Source organism: Euprymna scolopes, chromosome 19 (assembly GCF_053919585.1).
Source record: "Euprymna scolopes isolate OS-2025 chromosome 19, ASM5391958v1, whole genome shotgun sequence".
NCBI classification, from domain to species: domain Eukaryota; kingdom Metazoa; phylum Mollusca; class Cephalopoda; order Sepiida; family Sepiolidae; genus Euprymna; species Euprymna scolopes.
This window is the reverse complement of record NC_136500.1, coordinates 19,563,743-19,583,029: the sequence shown is the minus strand read 5'-3', so window position 1 is coordinate 19,583,029 and position 19,287 is coordinate 19,563,743. Positions and strand designations below refer to the sequence as shown.

The window sequence follows — 19,287 nt, the reverse complement described above, 5'->3', positions numbered from 1 at the left end:
TAACTAAAAATAATAAAATAAAATTAATGCATCTACTCAGTCATGCCTGACAAAACAGAAACACTCTATCTCCATCCATTTATTAAACAAAGAGTTCATTTCCAAATTCTGTATGGATTCCCAAGTTCAAAAAGTTACACCCTAAGAAGGTACGTGGTTGCATTAATAGAAACATTGTAAAAAAAAAAATACCAACCAAAATGAGAATAATAGTCTGGCTAATCCAAATAAAATGAATTATTAATCCTCGCTTATAAAATGTTCAATCACAAAATCTGTTATATCTGCATCTTATATGTCTACATCTACTTATATGTTGATTAATTTCATTTTTAATTTGATATTTTTGTTATTAGGTTAAAAAACAAGAAGTCCAGTCGTGATATGAAGAAACACTCCATTCAACTTACTATTGTTCCTAAATTGCAATTTGATCGATTAAAACTGTAAGTATTTATTGGAGTTAATTTATGAATGCTTTCATGTTTTATTTGCACAATATACCATTCATTTTATGTTTTTTTTACACAATATACCATTCATTTTATGTTTTATTTACACAATATTCCATTCATTTTTATGTTTTATTTACACAATATACCATTCATTTTTATATTTTATTTACATAATATACCATTAATTTTTATATTTTATTTACACAATATACCATTCATTTTTATATTTTATTTACACAATATACCATTCATTTTTATGTTTTATTTACACAATATACCATTCATTTTTATATTTTATTTACACAATATACCATTCATTTTTATATTTTATTTACACAATATACCATTCATTTTTATATTTTATTTACACAATATACCATTCATTTTTATGTTTTATTTACACAATATACCATTCATTTTTATGTTTTATTTACACAATATACCATTCATTTTTCTATTTTAATTACACAGTATACCATTCATTTTTATGTTTTATTTACACAATATACCATTCATTTTTATATTTTATTTACACAATATACCATTCATTTTTATGTTTTATTTACACAATATACCATTCATTTTTATGTTTTATTTACACAATATACCATTCATTTTTCTATTTTATTTACACAATATACCATTCATTTTATGTTTTATTTACACAATATACCATTCATTTTTATATTTTATTTACACAATATACCATTCATTTTTATATTTTATTTACACAATATACCATTCATTTTTATGTTTTATTTACACAATATACCATTCATTTTTATATTTTATTTACACAATATACCATTCATTTTTATATTTTATTTACACAATATACCATTCATTTTTATGTTTTATTTACACAATATACCATTCATTTTTATGTTTTATTTACACAATATACCATTCATTTTTCTATTTTATTTACACAATATACCATTCATTTTTATGTTTTATTTACACAATATACCATTCATTTTTATATTTTATTTACACAATATACCATTCATTTTTATGTTTTATTTACACAATATACCATTCATTTTATGTTTTATTTACACAATATACCATTAATTTTTATGTTTTATTCACACAATATACCATTCATTTTTATGTTTTATTTACACAATATACCATTCATTTTTATGTTTTATTTACACAATATACCATTCATTTTTATGTTTTATTTACACAATATACCATTCATTTTTCTATTTTATTTACACAATATACCATTCATTTTTATGTTTTATTTACACAATATACCATTCATTTTTATGTTTTATTTACACAATATACCATTCATTTTTATGTTTTATTTACACAATATACCATTCATTTTTATGTTGTTTTTTATACAGTATACCATTCATTTTATGTTTTTTTTACACAATATACCATTCATTTTTATATTTTATTTACACAGTATACCATTCATTTTTATGTTTTATTTACACAATATACCATTCATTTTTATGTTTTATTTACACAATATACCATTCATTTTTATGTTTTATTTACACAATATACCATTCATTTTTATATTTTATTTACACAATATACCATTCATTTTTATGTTTTATTTACACAATATACCATTAATTTTTATGTTTTATTTACACAATATACCATTCATTTTTATGTTTTATTTACACAATATACCATTCATTTTTATATTTTATTTACACAATATACCATTCATTTTTATGTTCTATTTACACAATATACCATTCATTTTTATGTTTTATTTACACAATATACCATTAATTTTATGTTGTTTTTTATACAGTATACCATTCATTTTATGTTTTTTTTACACAATATACCATTCATTTTATGTTCTTTTTTACACAATATACCATTCATTTTATGTTTTTTTTTACACAATATACCATTCATTTTATGTTTTTTTTACACAATATACCATTCATTTTATGTTTTTTTACACAATATACCATTCATTTTATGTTTTATTTACACAATAAACCATTCATTTTATGTTTTTTTTTACACAATATACCATTCATTTTATGTTTTTTTTTACACAATAAGTCATCCATTTCTATTTATATTTACATAATATGCCATTCTTCACTTGCTGAATTTATTTGTTTTTAACACCAAAAGTAGGTTTATTCTCAAAATATTAGATTTTTTTTCTTTCTTAAACTAAGATAAAATGGAAACGAATGCCATTACCAAGGCAACCTATCCACCGGTCTTAATAACACTGGACATTTACAAATAAGTTCTTGGGGGCGATAATTTTAGCTTATTTGTTAAGTTATTTTTTGTACTGTGAGTCGTCAGAAGGGAATGTCTAAATGATTATCTTGCTCTGATCTTAATTAAACTATCTGGTTTGAGCGTTATGTGTTATACGAAGCTGGCATCAGTGGAAACAGAATCGGATCTGCTCAACTGACGGTTCCCTTCACCCACAAGCAACCATTCCCGAACTTAAAAAATAAACAGAAAAGAATTACATGTAAGAGATGATGGAGAATTTATTTTTAATGAGGTTTTAGGAAAGTTAAAAGGTTAGGAAAGAGTCAAACAGAAGATTATTAGTAATTTTAAACTCATTTTTAACAAGCGAAACATGTTATACATTGACTGTAAAAAATCAACAATGAAAATAAAATCTGTGAATTCTCCTCGATAAGAAGAAGAAAGTTCGTTGCTTGTTTACATTCGTGATTTTTTAAGCCAACATTCAGGTGAAAACATTATTATGTACTTACATGTCGTGTTGAAATTAGTTTTATTGCATGTTTTAATATGGAAGAGTTGTGCAACCAATTCAGTATGACAAACAAATTAACGGTCCACCATTTTTAAACAACCACATTTCAGAATGTAATTATGGTTGATTTTTTGTTAAAAATACATTTAGCATATCTGCTGGGTCATTTTTCATAATTTTTTGAATTTATACTAATTTTGCCATGCCACGTAAGTTTTCACCTGAAATGTGTTGGTTTAAAAGACCACCCATCTAAACGAGCACCAAAAGTTGTCCATTCGGTCTTTCATTTAGTTCTATTTTATGGCTGCTACCAGATCAGCCTGTCTGAAGATACTAACTTCCTGATCAAAAATTCACCCAACATGGATGTTACTTTTTTTTTACACAGGCATCACCACTTATCAAGGCCAAAAGGCCACCCGAGGATAAGGGTTAAAGAGTGTACAGTAGACAATTGGACAATATAGTAATCATTAGTAATGGAAATTCGGTAAATTTGTTAACTTATATGGAACGGCTCATCAAGAAATTGTTTACGGATTGAACGGCTCATCAAGAAATTGTTTACGTTAGACTTGAAGACAGCCATATTGTAGTCAGCTGGAAAGCAGGTAAACAGAAGACAATTCCATAGCTGTGAAGTTCTAAGAAAGAAGCTTTGCTCATGGAATCTACGTTAAGGTTTAGGCACAGATAAAGAGTGGGGAAAATTATTGATAAGTGTTTTCTGCTAGATGGGTGTTTCTTGTGAAAGTTTGGCGAGGGGGAGACCATAGATTTGAGCTCAGTCGAGCACTTGCCATGAAAATAACGATAAAGCAAAAACAAACTCGCAACATTTCTTCTGTGAGAAAGAGGTTGCAGGGAAGAGAAATAGACATCCCCTACGAAGCTACAAAGTCTATTTTGAACTCTATCAAGGCAGGATAAGTCCTTTTTAGCAGCTCCTGCCCAAATGTGGCAACAGTACTCCATCCTTGGACGTACCTGGCTCTTATATAGATAGAGAATTGCATCAGCAGTGAGATATCTACTGGATTGATAGAAGGATCCCACCATTTTTCAAGCGGCCAGAAGCTTGTCAAAACATGAGGCCTCCCCAAGATGAGAGCCATTCATTTCAGTTGATGCCAGATGGGGATCAGAGCATTGATGATGTAAAGATAAAAGCTTGGTTTTAGATGCATTAAAAGTAACAAGCCACCTCTTTCCCCATTGTACCACATGCTCAAGATCAGAGGGGAGAGAATTGAAGAGAACTTGGTCATTTACTGTCTTAGATGTGCTACCATAAATGGTAGTGTCATCAGCATAAATGTCTACAAATGATGTAAGGATGTGATTTGGAAGATCATTAATGTAGATCAGGAATAGAGTTGGGCCCAGGATGGACCCCTGAGGGACTCCAGCATTAATACTGTGAGCTTCTGATTTCTGCCCATCAACCACTACTCTTATGAACCTATCAGAGAGAAATGATTTAATAATTGAGAAGACATTTCCAGCTATACTGTAGCTGGAGATCTTGTGAAGTAAACCTTTATGCCATACTCTATCAAAGGCCTTTGTCAAGAGCAATTGCCCTAGAAAGGTTGCCTCTGTTGAGAGATTCACTAATCCTATAAGATATAACTGTAAGAACATCTGCTGTAGATCTAGCAGAACGGAAACCATATTGTGTGTCACTAAGGTTATTTTTGCTGAGATGGTTGATTCCTTCTCTATTTAACACAGATTCCAGCAACTTACTCATGACGCAAAGGAGACTTATTGGCCTGTACTGAGAGGGAAATGAGCGATCACCTGAATTCTTAAATACAGGGCATACTGATGAGATTTTCCAGGGTGATGGGAAGCAATTCTCCTTAAGACAACGTTTAAACAGTTTTGAAAGTATGGGGACTAGTTCTGGTTGAAGTTTTTTGAGTACTATAATTGGAATACCATCAGGGCCGGTTGCTTTACTGGAATCAAGGTTTTTGATTAGCTTGACAACATCGCATACAAATATTTGTATATCACATAGCGTGTTTTCTGATACAGGAGGAAATATTGGGGGTTGGTGGCCTCGGTTGCAAAGGGTAGAATTAGCTGCAAAGTTCTAGGCAAAGAGTTTGGCTTTGTCTAATGCTGACGAGATTACCTCAGGTCCATTTGTGATAGGATAGAGCACATGCTTCTGTTCAGGATTCTGTTTGCAATTTGCCAAAACTGGTGGGAACCAAGCCGCTGCTCAGCTACTTTGGACTTAACAGATTGAGTATACAACTCTCTTGCGTTCTTTATTACTTTTTTTACAGTGGTTGCTGGCAGTTCTGAAAGCTGCTTTAGTCTTAGTACATTTGTTATGTTGGAAGCAATGGAAAAGGTGATTTCTGTGTGCACTGGCAGCAGCACATTCTGGAGAGAACCACGGCTTGCTGTTAGGTTTTTGCTGGAACTTTTTTGATGGTATGAAATGGTCTATACCTACAATTAACCATTCTGTCAGGTCTGATACTATAAAGGACACATCCTTTTTAAACATGGAACGCAGAGGTAGATCTGATATAAATGTACGGAAGCTATCCCAGTCAGCCATAGAGTATCGATATACTGTACTGTTTTATTTTCCTTTCTCTTTATAAAAACCAATCATGTCCTGCAAAGACTAAAGCAAAAACAAAAATTTTCCTTGAAAAAAAACCCCCAAAAAAACAACTGAACAAAACCAAACACCCTGAATAAATGTTTGAATATTTAAATTATTCTCATCCAGAAAGTTCAATTTTCTCTTAATTTTTATTTTTTAAAATTTTTTCTCACATGGGTATTTTGATTATTTTTTTTTTTTTTTACATAGGTTATTTTATATTTTATTTTTTTCTCACATGGGTAATTTTGATTATTTTTTTTTTTTACATAGGTAATTTATTTTTTTATTTTTTTCTCACATGGGTAACATTAATTATTTTGTTTTACATAGGTAATTTTATTTTATATTTTTTTTCTTACATGGGTAATTTGGATTTTTATTTTTTATTTTTTTACATGAGTAATTTTATTTTTTTACATATTTTTTCTTTTGCATTTTATCCTATTCTCTCGTTTTATACATGAAGCTGTGAATTTTCTGATGTTACCCTGGAAGCTGAAGATGGAACTGAATTTAAGTGTCATCGATGCATATTAATTATTCGTTCAGAATATTTCTTTAGTATGTTAACCAATGATTGGCTTGAAGTAAGTTCATTTCAATTCTGTTTTTATAAACAACATTTTATACTCCTTTACAATCCCTTCCCTATGAAAAAAAAATGCGTCTTTATTTTTTCTTTAGTCCAGTTTTGGTGGTGAATACTACAAGAGTAAAAAAATTCCTAAAATCTTTTTTTATTTTTCAATTTTTTTATTAATGAATCATTCATAAAGGTACAACCAAGCGGATACCATCCATTGAAAATGATGAATCGAATAGAGGAAATTTGATTTCATAGAAATTCCATTTGATATTAATTGAGGAACAAAGGAAAGCTCTTTTCTGTTGTGGTAGAAAGATGATTTCCTTGCTGTGAATATCTTATAAGAGAAACCAGAGATTGAAGATCAGTTGAACAGCTTCCATAGAGAATAATGGTGGAAGAGAAAAAGACTAGCAGCATTTCTTCTATAAGAAAGAGAATAGAAAATGATCATCGCCCTCACCACGAGATTACAAAATTAGTGATGTAGTTGTTAATGCAAAAAAGAGAGCTCTGAGTGTTATCTTCTCAAGGCAAATCTGACTCTTATAGAGAGGAATGCACAAAGAGTCAGATATTTACTAGTAAAATGATCCAACCATTTTCCAAGCAACCATAGCAACCAATTGGATATAAGTCTTCCATTTCAGATTTAGAGTGAAAAGCAATTCTATGACCTTATCAAAACAAGTTGCTTCCTTAGAGAGAGAGAGAGAGAGAGAGAGAGAGAGAGAGAGAGAGAGAGAGAGAGATTTATTCCAAAGAAGCTTAGTAAAACAAGAGCTTTTTTCTAAGGAGAGAGCCATTCATATTTTTTTTTTTTATAAAAATAAGGGTCTCCTTCAAGGAAAGAACCATTCATTTCAAAGAAACTTATAAAGACAAAATGCTTTCTTAAGGAGAGAGCCATTTATTTTGAAGGAGCTTATGAAAACAATGAACTTTCCTTAAGGAAAAACCCCACACATTTTGAAATCTTGATACATTCAGATAACAATTTGGAAAATTACATAATTTTGGAAATAAGTAAATGATAATAATAAATAAGTTTCAAATTTATTTTGAAATAAATGATTTTAAGTTTTATTCTTTCTTTTCAAAATTTCGGAAAAAAGAAAGAATAAAACTTAAAATCATAAAAATTAGAATGCTCTGAAAATTATGTTCTCAAAACAGGAAAAATTAAAAACCATACAGTTGTCACATAGCGTGTATGAGAAAATCAGCAGCAACCATAGGATAGCTACTTTGACTAGCGAAAATATTAACAGCAGCAGCCATCTTAACACATATGCAAATTAAGTAAGTGTTAAATGTTTTTGACTCCTAATGGGGGCATGACACCAATGATTTTGACGATCATTTTTATAACCACCGGCTGTGCTAACCAACCAATGAAAATCTTCCAAAGTTACTATAAAAATTGTCGAATTTTGGATTCAATCAGTTTGCCGTTAACTACATCATGGATTGCATTTGATTCTTGGTCGCCATCTTTGTTACTGGCAATTACTTTACACTCAGTATCTGGACTGCACTGTTTCTCCACCGCCATCTTTGTTCAAGATAATGTCTCGACACTTAACAGTAAGTGTGCATGCGCTGACGTCATTGGAAGAAGAAAGGACAGTATGGGGTCAAGGTGTGAAGTAAAGTGTGTCCCAGGGAAGATGGCCGTGTTATGTCTGGGATGAGAAAGCGCTGACAATGGCCAGCATCAGGTGATGGGGAGAGAGACTTTTAAAACGAACTTCTAATATGGCAGAGTGTTGTAAAACACATGGGTGTGCGAAAACACTTTTGAAAGATAATGAAATGCATTATTGTTGGAAGAATCACAAATAAATGCTTTTCGTTTGCAATTTAAAAATATGCTGAGTCATATTTTTATGTCCTTTGTTATTTGTTTGTTCCTGCGATGGTACCAGACGACGTGTGGGTCTGAGTGGTTGAAATATAACAATACGGTTAAAGTGTAACAGCCACATTACACAGTGAACTAATTCTTTGATCTTAGTAGATTATCATGACATCAATTACAGCTCATCATATAAAAAGCTTAATAATCTTGATAGAATAGATAACAGCAGTTCATTCTTCCTCTTCTTTTTCGTTGTCGTCATCTTTTTCTTTTGAACAGCGGTTGTAAAAGTTATTAATTAATGAAAGCATAAAATCATTTGGGGGTTTAAAAGTAACTTTTTCTTTTCCAGTATATGGTATATACATGCATAATACCCCCACTTCATCCTCTGTTCTCTATTGCAATCCTGAAAAATGAGAAAGATTTTTTCAGCTTATCTCCTGCACATTTCTGGCTACTTACTGTTTATTATGCACTATCCTAACATGTAACACTGACTCTAATCTTTTAACTTTTCTCCTTACTCTAACCTTAAGGTAAAAAGTTTGTTTTTAACATAATTTTTATACACCCCTATATCTAAATATTGTGACACAGCTATGGTACAACCATGTTTAGTATTCACATTTAAAACCTCTATCTTTCTCAGGACATTAACCACCTATAAAATGTTCAGAGATGTGTAACCAAGTAAATACCCTCTATCAGACACCTGCCATATTCTGAACACGTTTTTTCCCCTGAACTTGGATTCATTGAGGCTCCATCTTGCAACTGATTTCTTAAACACCCACAAAATTATTAACAATCTTGCCAATAACAACCCTGAGCACTTTTCTGATCTCCATTCATCTAACAGCCATGGACATGCCTATAAAATTAGTAAACATTACAGCTGTTATAACTTTAGGAAACAATAACAAATGAAAGTTGTATGGCTAAAATTGAATTTATCAGCTTAAATAGAGCTAACTTTTAAAATCCAACAAACATTATTTAATAGATTAAATTAAATGATTTTGCCAGTGCCAACTGAGTGAGAGTATATATAAAATATAGAGTGAAGAGTCTTTCCATTTCCTTTATTCATGAAGAAAAACAAAAAAAAAGCAAATGTTAATCAGGATTAAATATGAAATTTTAAGAACTCAATCAAAAGTTAAAAAAATATTGTTTTTAACACAGAGTAATACCTGCCCCATCAGATTTTTCAATGAAACTTTTGTTAACGTGTGTTACAGTGTGTGTAAGAGAGTGTCTACCGTATTTGTTATTTATTCATTCTGCTTCCTCCTTTGATATCTTCCAACTGACTGACTATGTCAATTGCTGAATAATGTTCAAAATTTCTTTTATAACATTGACTTTTTTATGTGTAACAATCTTTTTTTTTTTTTATTAATTTCAAGGCATCCACAAAAAAACCTATAAAGTTTGCATTCCCGGCAGATATATTAAGTTTTCTCATGGAGTATTTGTATGAAAATGAAGTTCCGAGTTTGTTTGGTAAGAGATAAAATTCTTCTCTTTTATGTTTTTTATGTTTAAACAATGAAATTGCAATTATTGGCAATTGTGTACTATAGTTAACAATAAAAAAGGTGTGAAAAAATAACAAACTAATTTTCAAGAAATAATTTTTACCAAATGCAAGAAAATGTAATCTTCTATTGATTATTGGCAATCGTGCAGCATCTTTTACATCATTCATTTATTTGACGTCCCTTTTCCCTTATTAAGGGGTCAAATGTTTCCTAATATTGTACAAGCTTACTCTTCACTTCTCATGGTTCAATGAATCAACAATCGCCAAATTCTACGTGCCAGGTGTTACCTCCACCATGACACGTAAAAAAAAAAGAAAAAACTGTCTGTATTTCCTGAAGAAGAATATTTTATTATTTGGAAATTTAAAAAAAAAAATTTCAATTTTATTTTAATAAATAGAAATGCTTTTTTCAAATGGTGGATTTCCTATTGTGTGTGTGTATATATATATATATATATATATATATATATATATATATATATATATATATATAGCTTAATTTAAAAGGAAAAGAGAAAGTTCAATTCCACAAATCTATTAAAATATTTTGACGGATAATGCCAAGCTCAACAATAATTATTGGAGCTTATACAATAGGACAACAAGAGTATGAAATGAAGACACAAAACTATATATTGATAGATATAGAATGGATCATTTATTTAATAATGGAATACAGGCAAAATTTGGGGGATAGAAGGGACTCTTTATGCCAGGGCATTTCGAAGCCTAATGCTTCTCATCAGAAGAGTAGAGAAGGTGCTAGGTAGCATGGGGAAGATGCGGCATCTAACGTAAGGTTCATTAGGAACAAAAGAGATTAAGGAATTATAGAATATTGGAGGAAGCTTTATTGAATTCTAAATAAATAAGAAGAAGCTATATATATATATATATACTAGCTGTACCCGGCCACGCGTTGCTGTGGCTCAGTTTGTTAAAATGGAACACATGTGAAAGTAGAGAAAAGTTTGATTCTTTTTTTCAAGAGAATGTACAAATTATTTATTTTTTTTAACAGATGTTAAGAAAATAAACAGAAAAATACTTCCATCATTAATTATGCAAAAAAATAAATAAAATGTTGATTTAGTGTTTCAATATGCTTATAAATTACGATAAAACTTGCTGAGTATGCACTGTTTTACGGTTGTTGTAAAAATGGAACGGAAACTTAAATTTCGCTTCATTTTAATCTTTCTTAATTTTTTAATTGTGCCTCCCCCAAACGAATATAATCAAAACAGTAACATTCAACATTTGTACTTTATGTATATAAAACACAAAATGGGTGTTTGTATTACTGTACACATAGATTCGAAAAAGTTGTCAAAAAACAAATATATAACAAATAAATGTTATCAAAGGCAAGATAAGTTACTTTTCTGCCAAACTGGATATATTTTTTGTGTTTTTATTCAATGTAACATATTTATTCAGCTCGAAAAACATACAGTGTTTACCGATGTATTCGAAAATTCAAGATGGCGTCTCACACCCTCTTTAACACCGTAAGTATGGAAAAAGGTGTTATAAATAAAAAACTATACAAAATACTATTAAAAACCCACCGAATATATGTCAATATATTGAGCGAGTTTTTAACAGTATTTTATCCGGTTTTTTATTTATAACATCTTTTCCCACACTTACCGTGTTAAAGAGAGAATCAGACGCCATCTTGAATGTTCCAATACATCGGTAAACACTGTATGGTTTTTGAGCTGAATAAACATGTTACATTGAATAAAAACACAAAAAATATATCCAGTTTGGTAGAAAAGTAACTTATCTTGCCTTTGATAACATTTATTTGTTATATATTTCTTTTTGGACAACTTTTTCGAATCTATGTGTACAGTAATACAAACCCCACAAAATATTTATTAAAAAAAAAAATTTAAAAAAAAAAGTTAATAGCGAAAGGGAAATAATTCCATTTTTAAACGAAAAAGTCAGTTTACCTAACTTACTGTATTAATGCTATTTTTTTTAAGCAAGAAAAAAAAAAGGTAAATATCCAGATACGCTACTACAGAACACCGACCACTCTAATTTGTTTTTTTATAGGTAATTGAGGTCGCTGACAACGAATCTGATAGTCAAACTTGGGGTGGATGTGATGTTGGCGCGCGCGCGCCCCAACATCACATCACATCCCCCCCCCCCCAAACAAATTAGAGTGGTCGGTGTTCTGTAGTAGCGTATCTGGATATTTACCAAAAAAAAAATATTTAGGTTTGGCTATAAATTCCTAAACTCATTTCACCTTAAATAATTTAGGTGACTGAAATAGGAATCTAATTGAATCTTTAATTTCCTGAATAGTATCCGATAATTCATTTTTCTTCGAGTTATATCGAATACATTAATACGGACTTTAGGGGCTTTTTTCGTAATGTTACTGTAAAAATTATTTTTTATTGTTACAAATTACGATGCTTTAAAAAAAGCAAAAATAAATTCTTGCGTTTTTTATTTACTACTGAAAACCATAACTTTAGTAAAGGTATTTTTTGTTTAAACAAAATAAAACATTTTCACCAAGAGTTAAGTAAAAATAATTAGTTCATTATATTCTGCGATCATTATTTGAAAAATACTGCAATTTTCATTAAAATTCGTTAATTTCCGGATTTTTGGTGAATTTTTAAGTAAAGGGAGGAATCAAAATGTGTATACACTTTGAGCGTCGGCATTCATTTTTCGACCACGTGTGGTTAATTTAAATTAAAGTTCAATCACATGGTTACATTATCAATAAACCCATTGAAAATTTACCATATTGTAAACACATTCTGTTTACATTAAGCCTGTGGTGTTTTTTTAGTGATGCAATGTTGTCAACTGAGATTTAAAAAAAACCCGCGAGATCAGGAGAAAGAAATGTCCAGAAAATCGCTAGCCAGTTTGGCAGAAAAGTAACTTATCTTGCCTTTGATAACATTTATTTGTTATATATTTGTTTTTTGACAACTTTTTCGAATCTATGTGTACAGTAATACAAACCCGTGTACAGTAATACAAACCCCTTCGGGGAGATTGGAATGCCCCCCCCCCTAAAATGTACTTGGAAAAATCGATTTTATAGTGAGATTTAAGAATGGTTAGTCGAAAAAAAGGTGAAAAACAAAACAAATAATCAATAAATAATTGTTACCAAAGGCAATAAATGCTACTTTTTTTTACTTACATGAATGAGTTTATTTTATGTTTTAAAGTATTTTCAAGTAATCTAATGCGGGTGTCTCTGGGTGCCAAATACCTCCAGATTTTCTAGAATTTCCCGCTAGATTGTAAACGAAATCTCCAGATCTAGTAGGAAAACCGCTAAATTGTAACACTGGTCACGTGACAGGAAGCGGTAATTGTCCCTAAATAAAAAAATCGCCTCTCGGTAAAAAGAAATCCACCTATTTATCATAGAAAAATTAAGTATAATGTTATAATTAAAAAGGAATATATAAAAACACACATGGATATAGTAAACATATTATACCAAAACGTGGAAGCCATCCGTCCAGTGGTTTTTTTAGACAATTAACTCCGAACGAACCAACATTTACATTTTTATATATATATATATATATATATATTTTTTTTTAATTATTTTTTTTCTCTTTTCCAGTAAATAAAACACTTGCTCTTTTTTGTGAAGTGCTCATCATGGCGGATCAGTTACTTTTGACAGAACTTAAAGACATGGTGGAAAAAGAAATCATAACTTTGAGTAAGTTTTTCTCATTAAAAAATATCAGTGCTTGTTCAGAATTCAACCTAAGTAAAAAAACAAAATGCAGAAAAACCAATCATGGAACGAAAATGTCATGTTCCAAAAATCATATACATTGATCAAGTAGCTTTTTGTTTTCTTTTACTAAGAAAATCAAATTTTATAAAGAATCAGACAGATCTGTCATATTTTAGAATGTTTTAGAAATCAAGAGAAATAACTCAATTCAACTACCGAGATTTTTTTTTTTTGTTTTAATCGGTCTTGTAATGGCTTCAAAATATTATTAATCATTAAAAAAATCATAAAATTTGATTTCCTTGGTTAAAAAACCCTACTTAATCAATTTATGCGATTTTTGGAATATAGCATTTTTGTTTTGTGTTGGGGACACGCATCATAAAGATTTTTCTGCAGTTTTGTTTTTTTGATTAGGTTGAACGAAAATATCCTTTATTCTTTTATGAAATGGCTATTACTTATTGATGCTGTGTTGATTTTTTTATCACTTAAAAAAAGCAGTTGCTAAGACTTATCAACCATTTGTATCTGTATTTATATGTGTCTTCAATAAGTTTCCAGACTTTTTTGTATGGGCACTTTTATTGATATTACACACATTAAACTCTAGTCCCATTCAAAGTAATCTCCTTCAGCTGTAATGCACTTGTTGTACTGCTCCAACAACTTCTGGAAGGCGCCATGAAAATCATCTTGTGTGAGCGTGTCAGTGACTCTTGTCACAGCCTCTTTCATCTCCTCAATTGTTTCATAACAACAGCCTCTAAGGTTTTCCTTGAACTTAAGGAATAACCAAAATTCACAGGGAGCAAGGTCTGGACTAAAGAGAGGGTGAGGAACTGTCTTGATGCCCATCTTGGTCAAATAGTCTATGACAAGGATAGAGTTGGGAACTGGTGCATTTACGCAAATCTTCCACATCTTCAGTTCCTCGTGAATAATTGTGTGTACAGTTCCCACACTGACATCAAATTGGGCACTTATTGTCTATACACAACGGTCCTTATCCATGAAATTCTTTATTTGGCCAATCAACTCTGGTGTTTTGACTTCCTTACTCCTCCCACACCTTTCATCATCTCTCACAGACTCCTTGCCTTCTTTGAATCTCTTATGCCACTCAAAAACTGATGCTCGATTCATGTAAGATGGTCTAAAAGCAGTCTAAAGCATTCCATACATTTCTGTGGCATTTTTTCCAAGTTTGATACAGAATTTTATTGCATATTGTTCTTTGAAAGTGTCTTCACGTCCAGATTGCACTTTTGAAGTTCACCATCTGTGACAATCAGGCTTTAGTAGAGTATTCCAATTCCTGCTGTAGCTGTTCCTTTGAATCTGAAATCATAAAAATTCATCAGTCATCTCATAAGATGTATAGCAATAACATACTGAATTTTCAAGAGTCTACAACAATTTTAAATGCCTGTAAAAAAATTGTAGTATTAATTATTATGAAAGCTATTAAAAATCAATATTTGCATTGTAAAAATATTTTGTATTTTTATTGTGAAGTAGTTGGGAGTGCGAAAACGTTTTGCCCGCACGCATTTGATTTGAATAAGAAAAGGGTCACCAGAGTTTGAAACAAAAACACAGGAAAGTAAACGTGAGTCGATTATTTCATCAGTAGACATAAATAGTATAATATTATTGTCTTGGGTTTATTCTTGTCCTTCATTGCCATGATGACGACGACGAAGGAAGACAAAGAATATGACAACAAGAGATGCCTTTAGATCTTAGTCTTAAAAATGATCAAGTCTATAAGTAGGAGGAAAACAGTCTTTTTTTTTTCTTGATTTTAATTTTAATTTTCTTAAAGTTTTGTAAAAGTTGTCCAATAATTATTAATGGTATCATTTTTAACAACAAAAAGAACATTGTTTTTCAATTTATTTTCATTGAATTATCTTTGTAATAACAGAAATAATATATTTTTTTATTGGAATAAATTGGACAGAAAAAGAAAAAATCATGAAACTTGCAGCGTTTTCCCTAAACTTTCGGGAAAATAATGTCTTTTATAATGAAAATTCAATTTCTTCTAAAATCATTTTATCTATGTAAATTTAATTTTTACACACGCACACACACACACATATATAAGGCTATAGCAATGCAGAAAATATACAATGGTGAAAGAAAATATAAACAAAAATCAATCACAGACTATTCTAAAAATCTATCAAATTTGTGAATATTAGACTTACTGCTAAACATTAATAAAAAAAAAATATCTGGGATAATTTTGAGAGTGAGCCCTTCCTTTTCTCAAAAAAATGCAAAAGTGATACCGTTAAACAGATGGTTTTTAGTTTTCTTTTTCATTTCCCTCCCTAACACACACACACACACACACACACACACACATAATTTCAGGTCAGGTTAAATGTATCCAAAGATAAAAACCAATGAATTTAACAAGCTTATTAATACAGGGCGGAATGATGAAATTGTCGCCCTAGAAAAGACATGATTCCATTTCCATTTGATGAAAACCGTTTTATATTTTTTTTTTGTTGCAGACCATCTATTAGTTGGTCAGTTGTGTCCAAATTCCAAGAGTGATAGCAGCCTTCTGTCATGTCTGAAAGTGACACAAAGTTCAACGAGTGAAATCAGAGATGCACCGCTGTACAGTTCATGCTCTCCACCAATCCAAGTTATCAAAACAGGACAATTGCTAACATCTCAAAATGCAAATCCGGACGGTTCAGTGCTTGAGGGCACGTCTCAATGCATTAGGTAACCCATGGTTATGGTCTTTGGTTTGTTTTCAATTGAGGGTTACATCATGCCACCTCCCATCTTCGAAGTCGGCTTGAAAGTCAACACCAAAGTGTATCTGGATGTGCTGAAGAGTGCGGTGATCCCCTGGTGCAATCAGGTGGCCACTGGCAGACGTAGGGTGTGGCAGCAAGACTCGGCGCTGGCCCACAAATCCAAAGATACCCAGGTTTGACTTCAGGAGTGCTTCAGGAGCCTGAACCCGCTGGACTACTTCATTTGGTCATACATCGAAAACATCACCAAAATGACCTCCCACAACATCAAAGCTAGCTTAATCATCAAGATTTTTAAAGAATTGGAATCAGAATTGGTAATTGTATCGGAATTTGGAAAAATATTGGAATCGTCCCATTACTAATATATACATACTAGCTGTATTCAGAACTGCAGTCAAATCATGTTAGTTTTTAAATTTTATTTGTTTGCGTATGTATTAAACATATGCAGGAAAAAAAAAAGTTTTTGTTGTAAGAGGAACTCTGGTGTTTATATTTTTCACTCAAAAATATCAATTATTTCCTTTGACAATTTTAATTCTTTTGTGATTGTGATTGAAAAATGTTTCTATTTTCTTAGTTGTCCAGATGGCACTACATAATTTTAAGAATAAATTGTAGTAAAAGTACATTATCATAGTGCTAATGACAGAGAATAATATGATGGATGGTTAATATGGATCTTAAAGACAGGCCTAGATCTGATGACCTCAGAGAAAGAATAAATTTGGCCAGACATGTGCAGAACAGAAATGTTTGTTGGTTTAATCATATTGAAAAGGATAAATAAGATCTGTTCAGAGATAGATTAGTTTGGAAGTCAATTTCTTAAAGCCAGCTAAACATGCCAGCATGTCCAGTGTGAAATGATAAATTTGTTGTTCTAAAGAGCGGATTCAGATCGGGGGAGGAGGGGGGCAAATGAGAGAAAGGTACAAAGTCGTAGCACTCTTTCTGAAGCCAAGCCTGGGTTTTTTTGGACTTGTGGGCCAGCGCCGAGTTCTTGTGGGCCAGGGTCGCCAGCAGCCACCTGATTGCACCAGGGGATCACCACGCTCTTCAGCACATCCAGGTATACTTCGGTGTTGACTTTTAAGCTGATTTCAAAGATGCAAAGTGGCATGATGTGGCCCTCACTTGGAACCACACCAAAGACCGGAAAATGGCCGGAAACTTCATTGAGATTTGTCCTCAAGCGTTGAACTGTCTGGATTTGCATTTTGAGGGTGCTGGCAATGGTCCTGCTGTCATACCTTGGATTGGTGGAGAGTATGAATTGTACAGCGGTGCATCTCCGATCTCACTCATTGAATATTGTGTCACTTTCAGAATTGATAGAAGGCGCTTATCACTCTGGCTAACTAGTAGATGGTCTGTAACAAAAAAAGAAAACTGGTTTTCATCAAATGGAAATGGAATCATATCATCTTTTCTAGTGCAACAATTTTATCGTTTCACACTGTAAAACCGATGTTAAACCAAAGATGATGATTGTTATGATTTGTCTCAGTTTTTTGTAAAAAAATAATTTAAATTCTATTTTCTTTTTTATAGTCAATTTAAAAAATGTGTGTGAAATTTTAGAATTTGCATTTGACTATAATGCAAATCAACTGAAAAAGACGTGTCTGCAAATTATTTACGATAATTTGGCGCTTTTACTGGAATCAAGGTGAGTTGGATGAAGACCACAACCTAAATAAATAAATATTCACCTTTCATGGATACATATTTCATCCCCATCTCCCTAGAAACGTCACTAGTCTTTCTCTACTCTATTGCTATGTTCATAGAAAGTGCACGGCTGAGCTTCAGTCTTTGTAAAAATTTCATAACAAACGAACTCATCTTGTTGCGACAATTGTAACAAACTTTTGTTTCTTCCTCCATGTGTCTAACATTAAACAGAATTTCTGTGGAGCACATTACAACAGAACTACTTCTCTGCAAACTACAAGATGACTGTCTTCAAGTCCAATGTCAACAAATGTTGCCCTCATGAATACTCAAACTTTGTTCATTCCATTCATAATTTTCAATCATCCCATAATATTCTTCATCATTCAATTGAAAATTCATAACTTACATTAACCTTTATACTTGAGTGGTTTTTAGCCTTGATAAGTGGTGACACTTAAATTAAAAAAGATAAATAAAACAAACTTTAAAATGGATTTATTTATAGAATGCTAGCCATGAAATTAATAAAATTCAAAATACTTTCTACAATCCAACCATCTATATATATAAAAGCGAAAATGTGTGTATGTATGTATGTGTGTTTGTATGTCTTGCAAAATCTTCCTACAGAGGTGACGGATTTTCACAAGATAGGTATCATTTTTAAGCTCAAACCTTCATCCAACAAATATCGAAAAATTGGCCAAAAAAATTAATTCCTTCAACCTCAACCAGACACTTTTCTACCATAAAAGGTGGAAAAAAAATTGTATCTTCATGACACGATGGCTTCTATGCATGCGTCAACACGCACAAAAGACGTTGTACCTTGAATTCGTTTATACCATTATCTTAAGATTGCAGGTTCAATCCCAGTTATCAGATATATTTTTTTTTCAATTTTTAAACTTTTAATATTGAAACAAGGCTATTTATACCATTTTTTTTTCGCTTTTCGCTGTGTTTTTTTGTTTTTGTTTTTCCGAACTCGTCCATTTTTTTTTTCATTTTTTTTTTTTTGGTTTTTATTTATCTGATTTTTTTAAAAGAAGTTTTACGTTCGTTCGCTGTTTTTTTATTTTATATTTTTCGATTTTTTAAGAAAGTTTAAACAGGGTTATTACTTCGCTTATTCTTTATCCCCCCCCCCTACACGCACTCCTCCAAACATCCAGGCAACGCCGAGTATCCCCGCTAGTCTATATATATAAAAGGCAAAATGTGTG

General features: G+C 31.2%; 1 protein-coding gene across 1 annotated transcript in view; it reads left to right on the top strand.

Annotated features, from left to right (window-relative positions):
• The window catches only part of LOC145303471 (inhibitor of Bruton tyrosine kinase-like), a 147,890-nt gene that overhangs the window by 98,240 nt on the left and 30,363 nt on the right, over window positions 1–19,287 (top strand). The window contains exons 14-18 of the mRNA XM_080144819.1: window positions 357–446; window positions 6,306–6,426; window positions 9,699–9,795; window positions 13,467–13,568; window positions 17,936–18,053. Of these exons, the coding sequence (XP_080000945.1) occupies window positions 357–446; window positions 6,306–6,426; window positions 9,699–9,795; window positions 13,467–13,568; window positions 17,936–18,053 (528 nt within the window). The remainder of the gene's footprint in view (window positions 1–356; window positions 447–6,305; window positions 6,427–9,698; window positions 9,796–13,466; window positions 13,569–17,935; window positions 18,054–19,287) is intronic.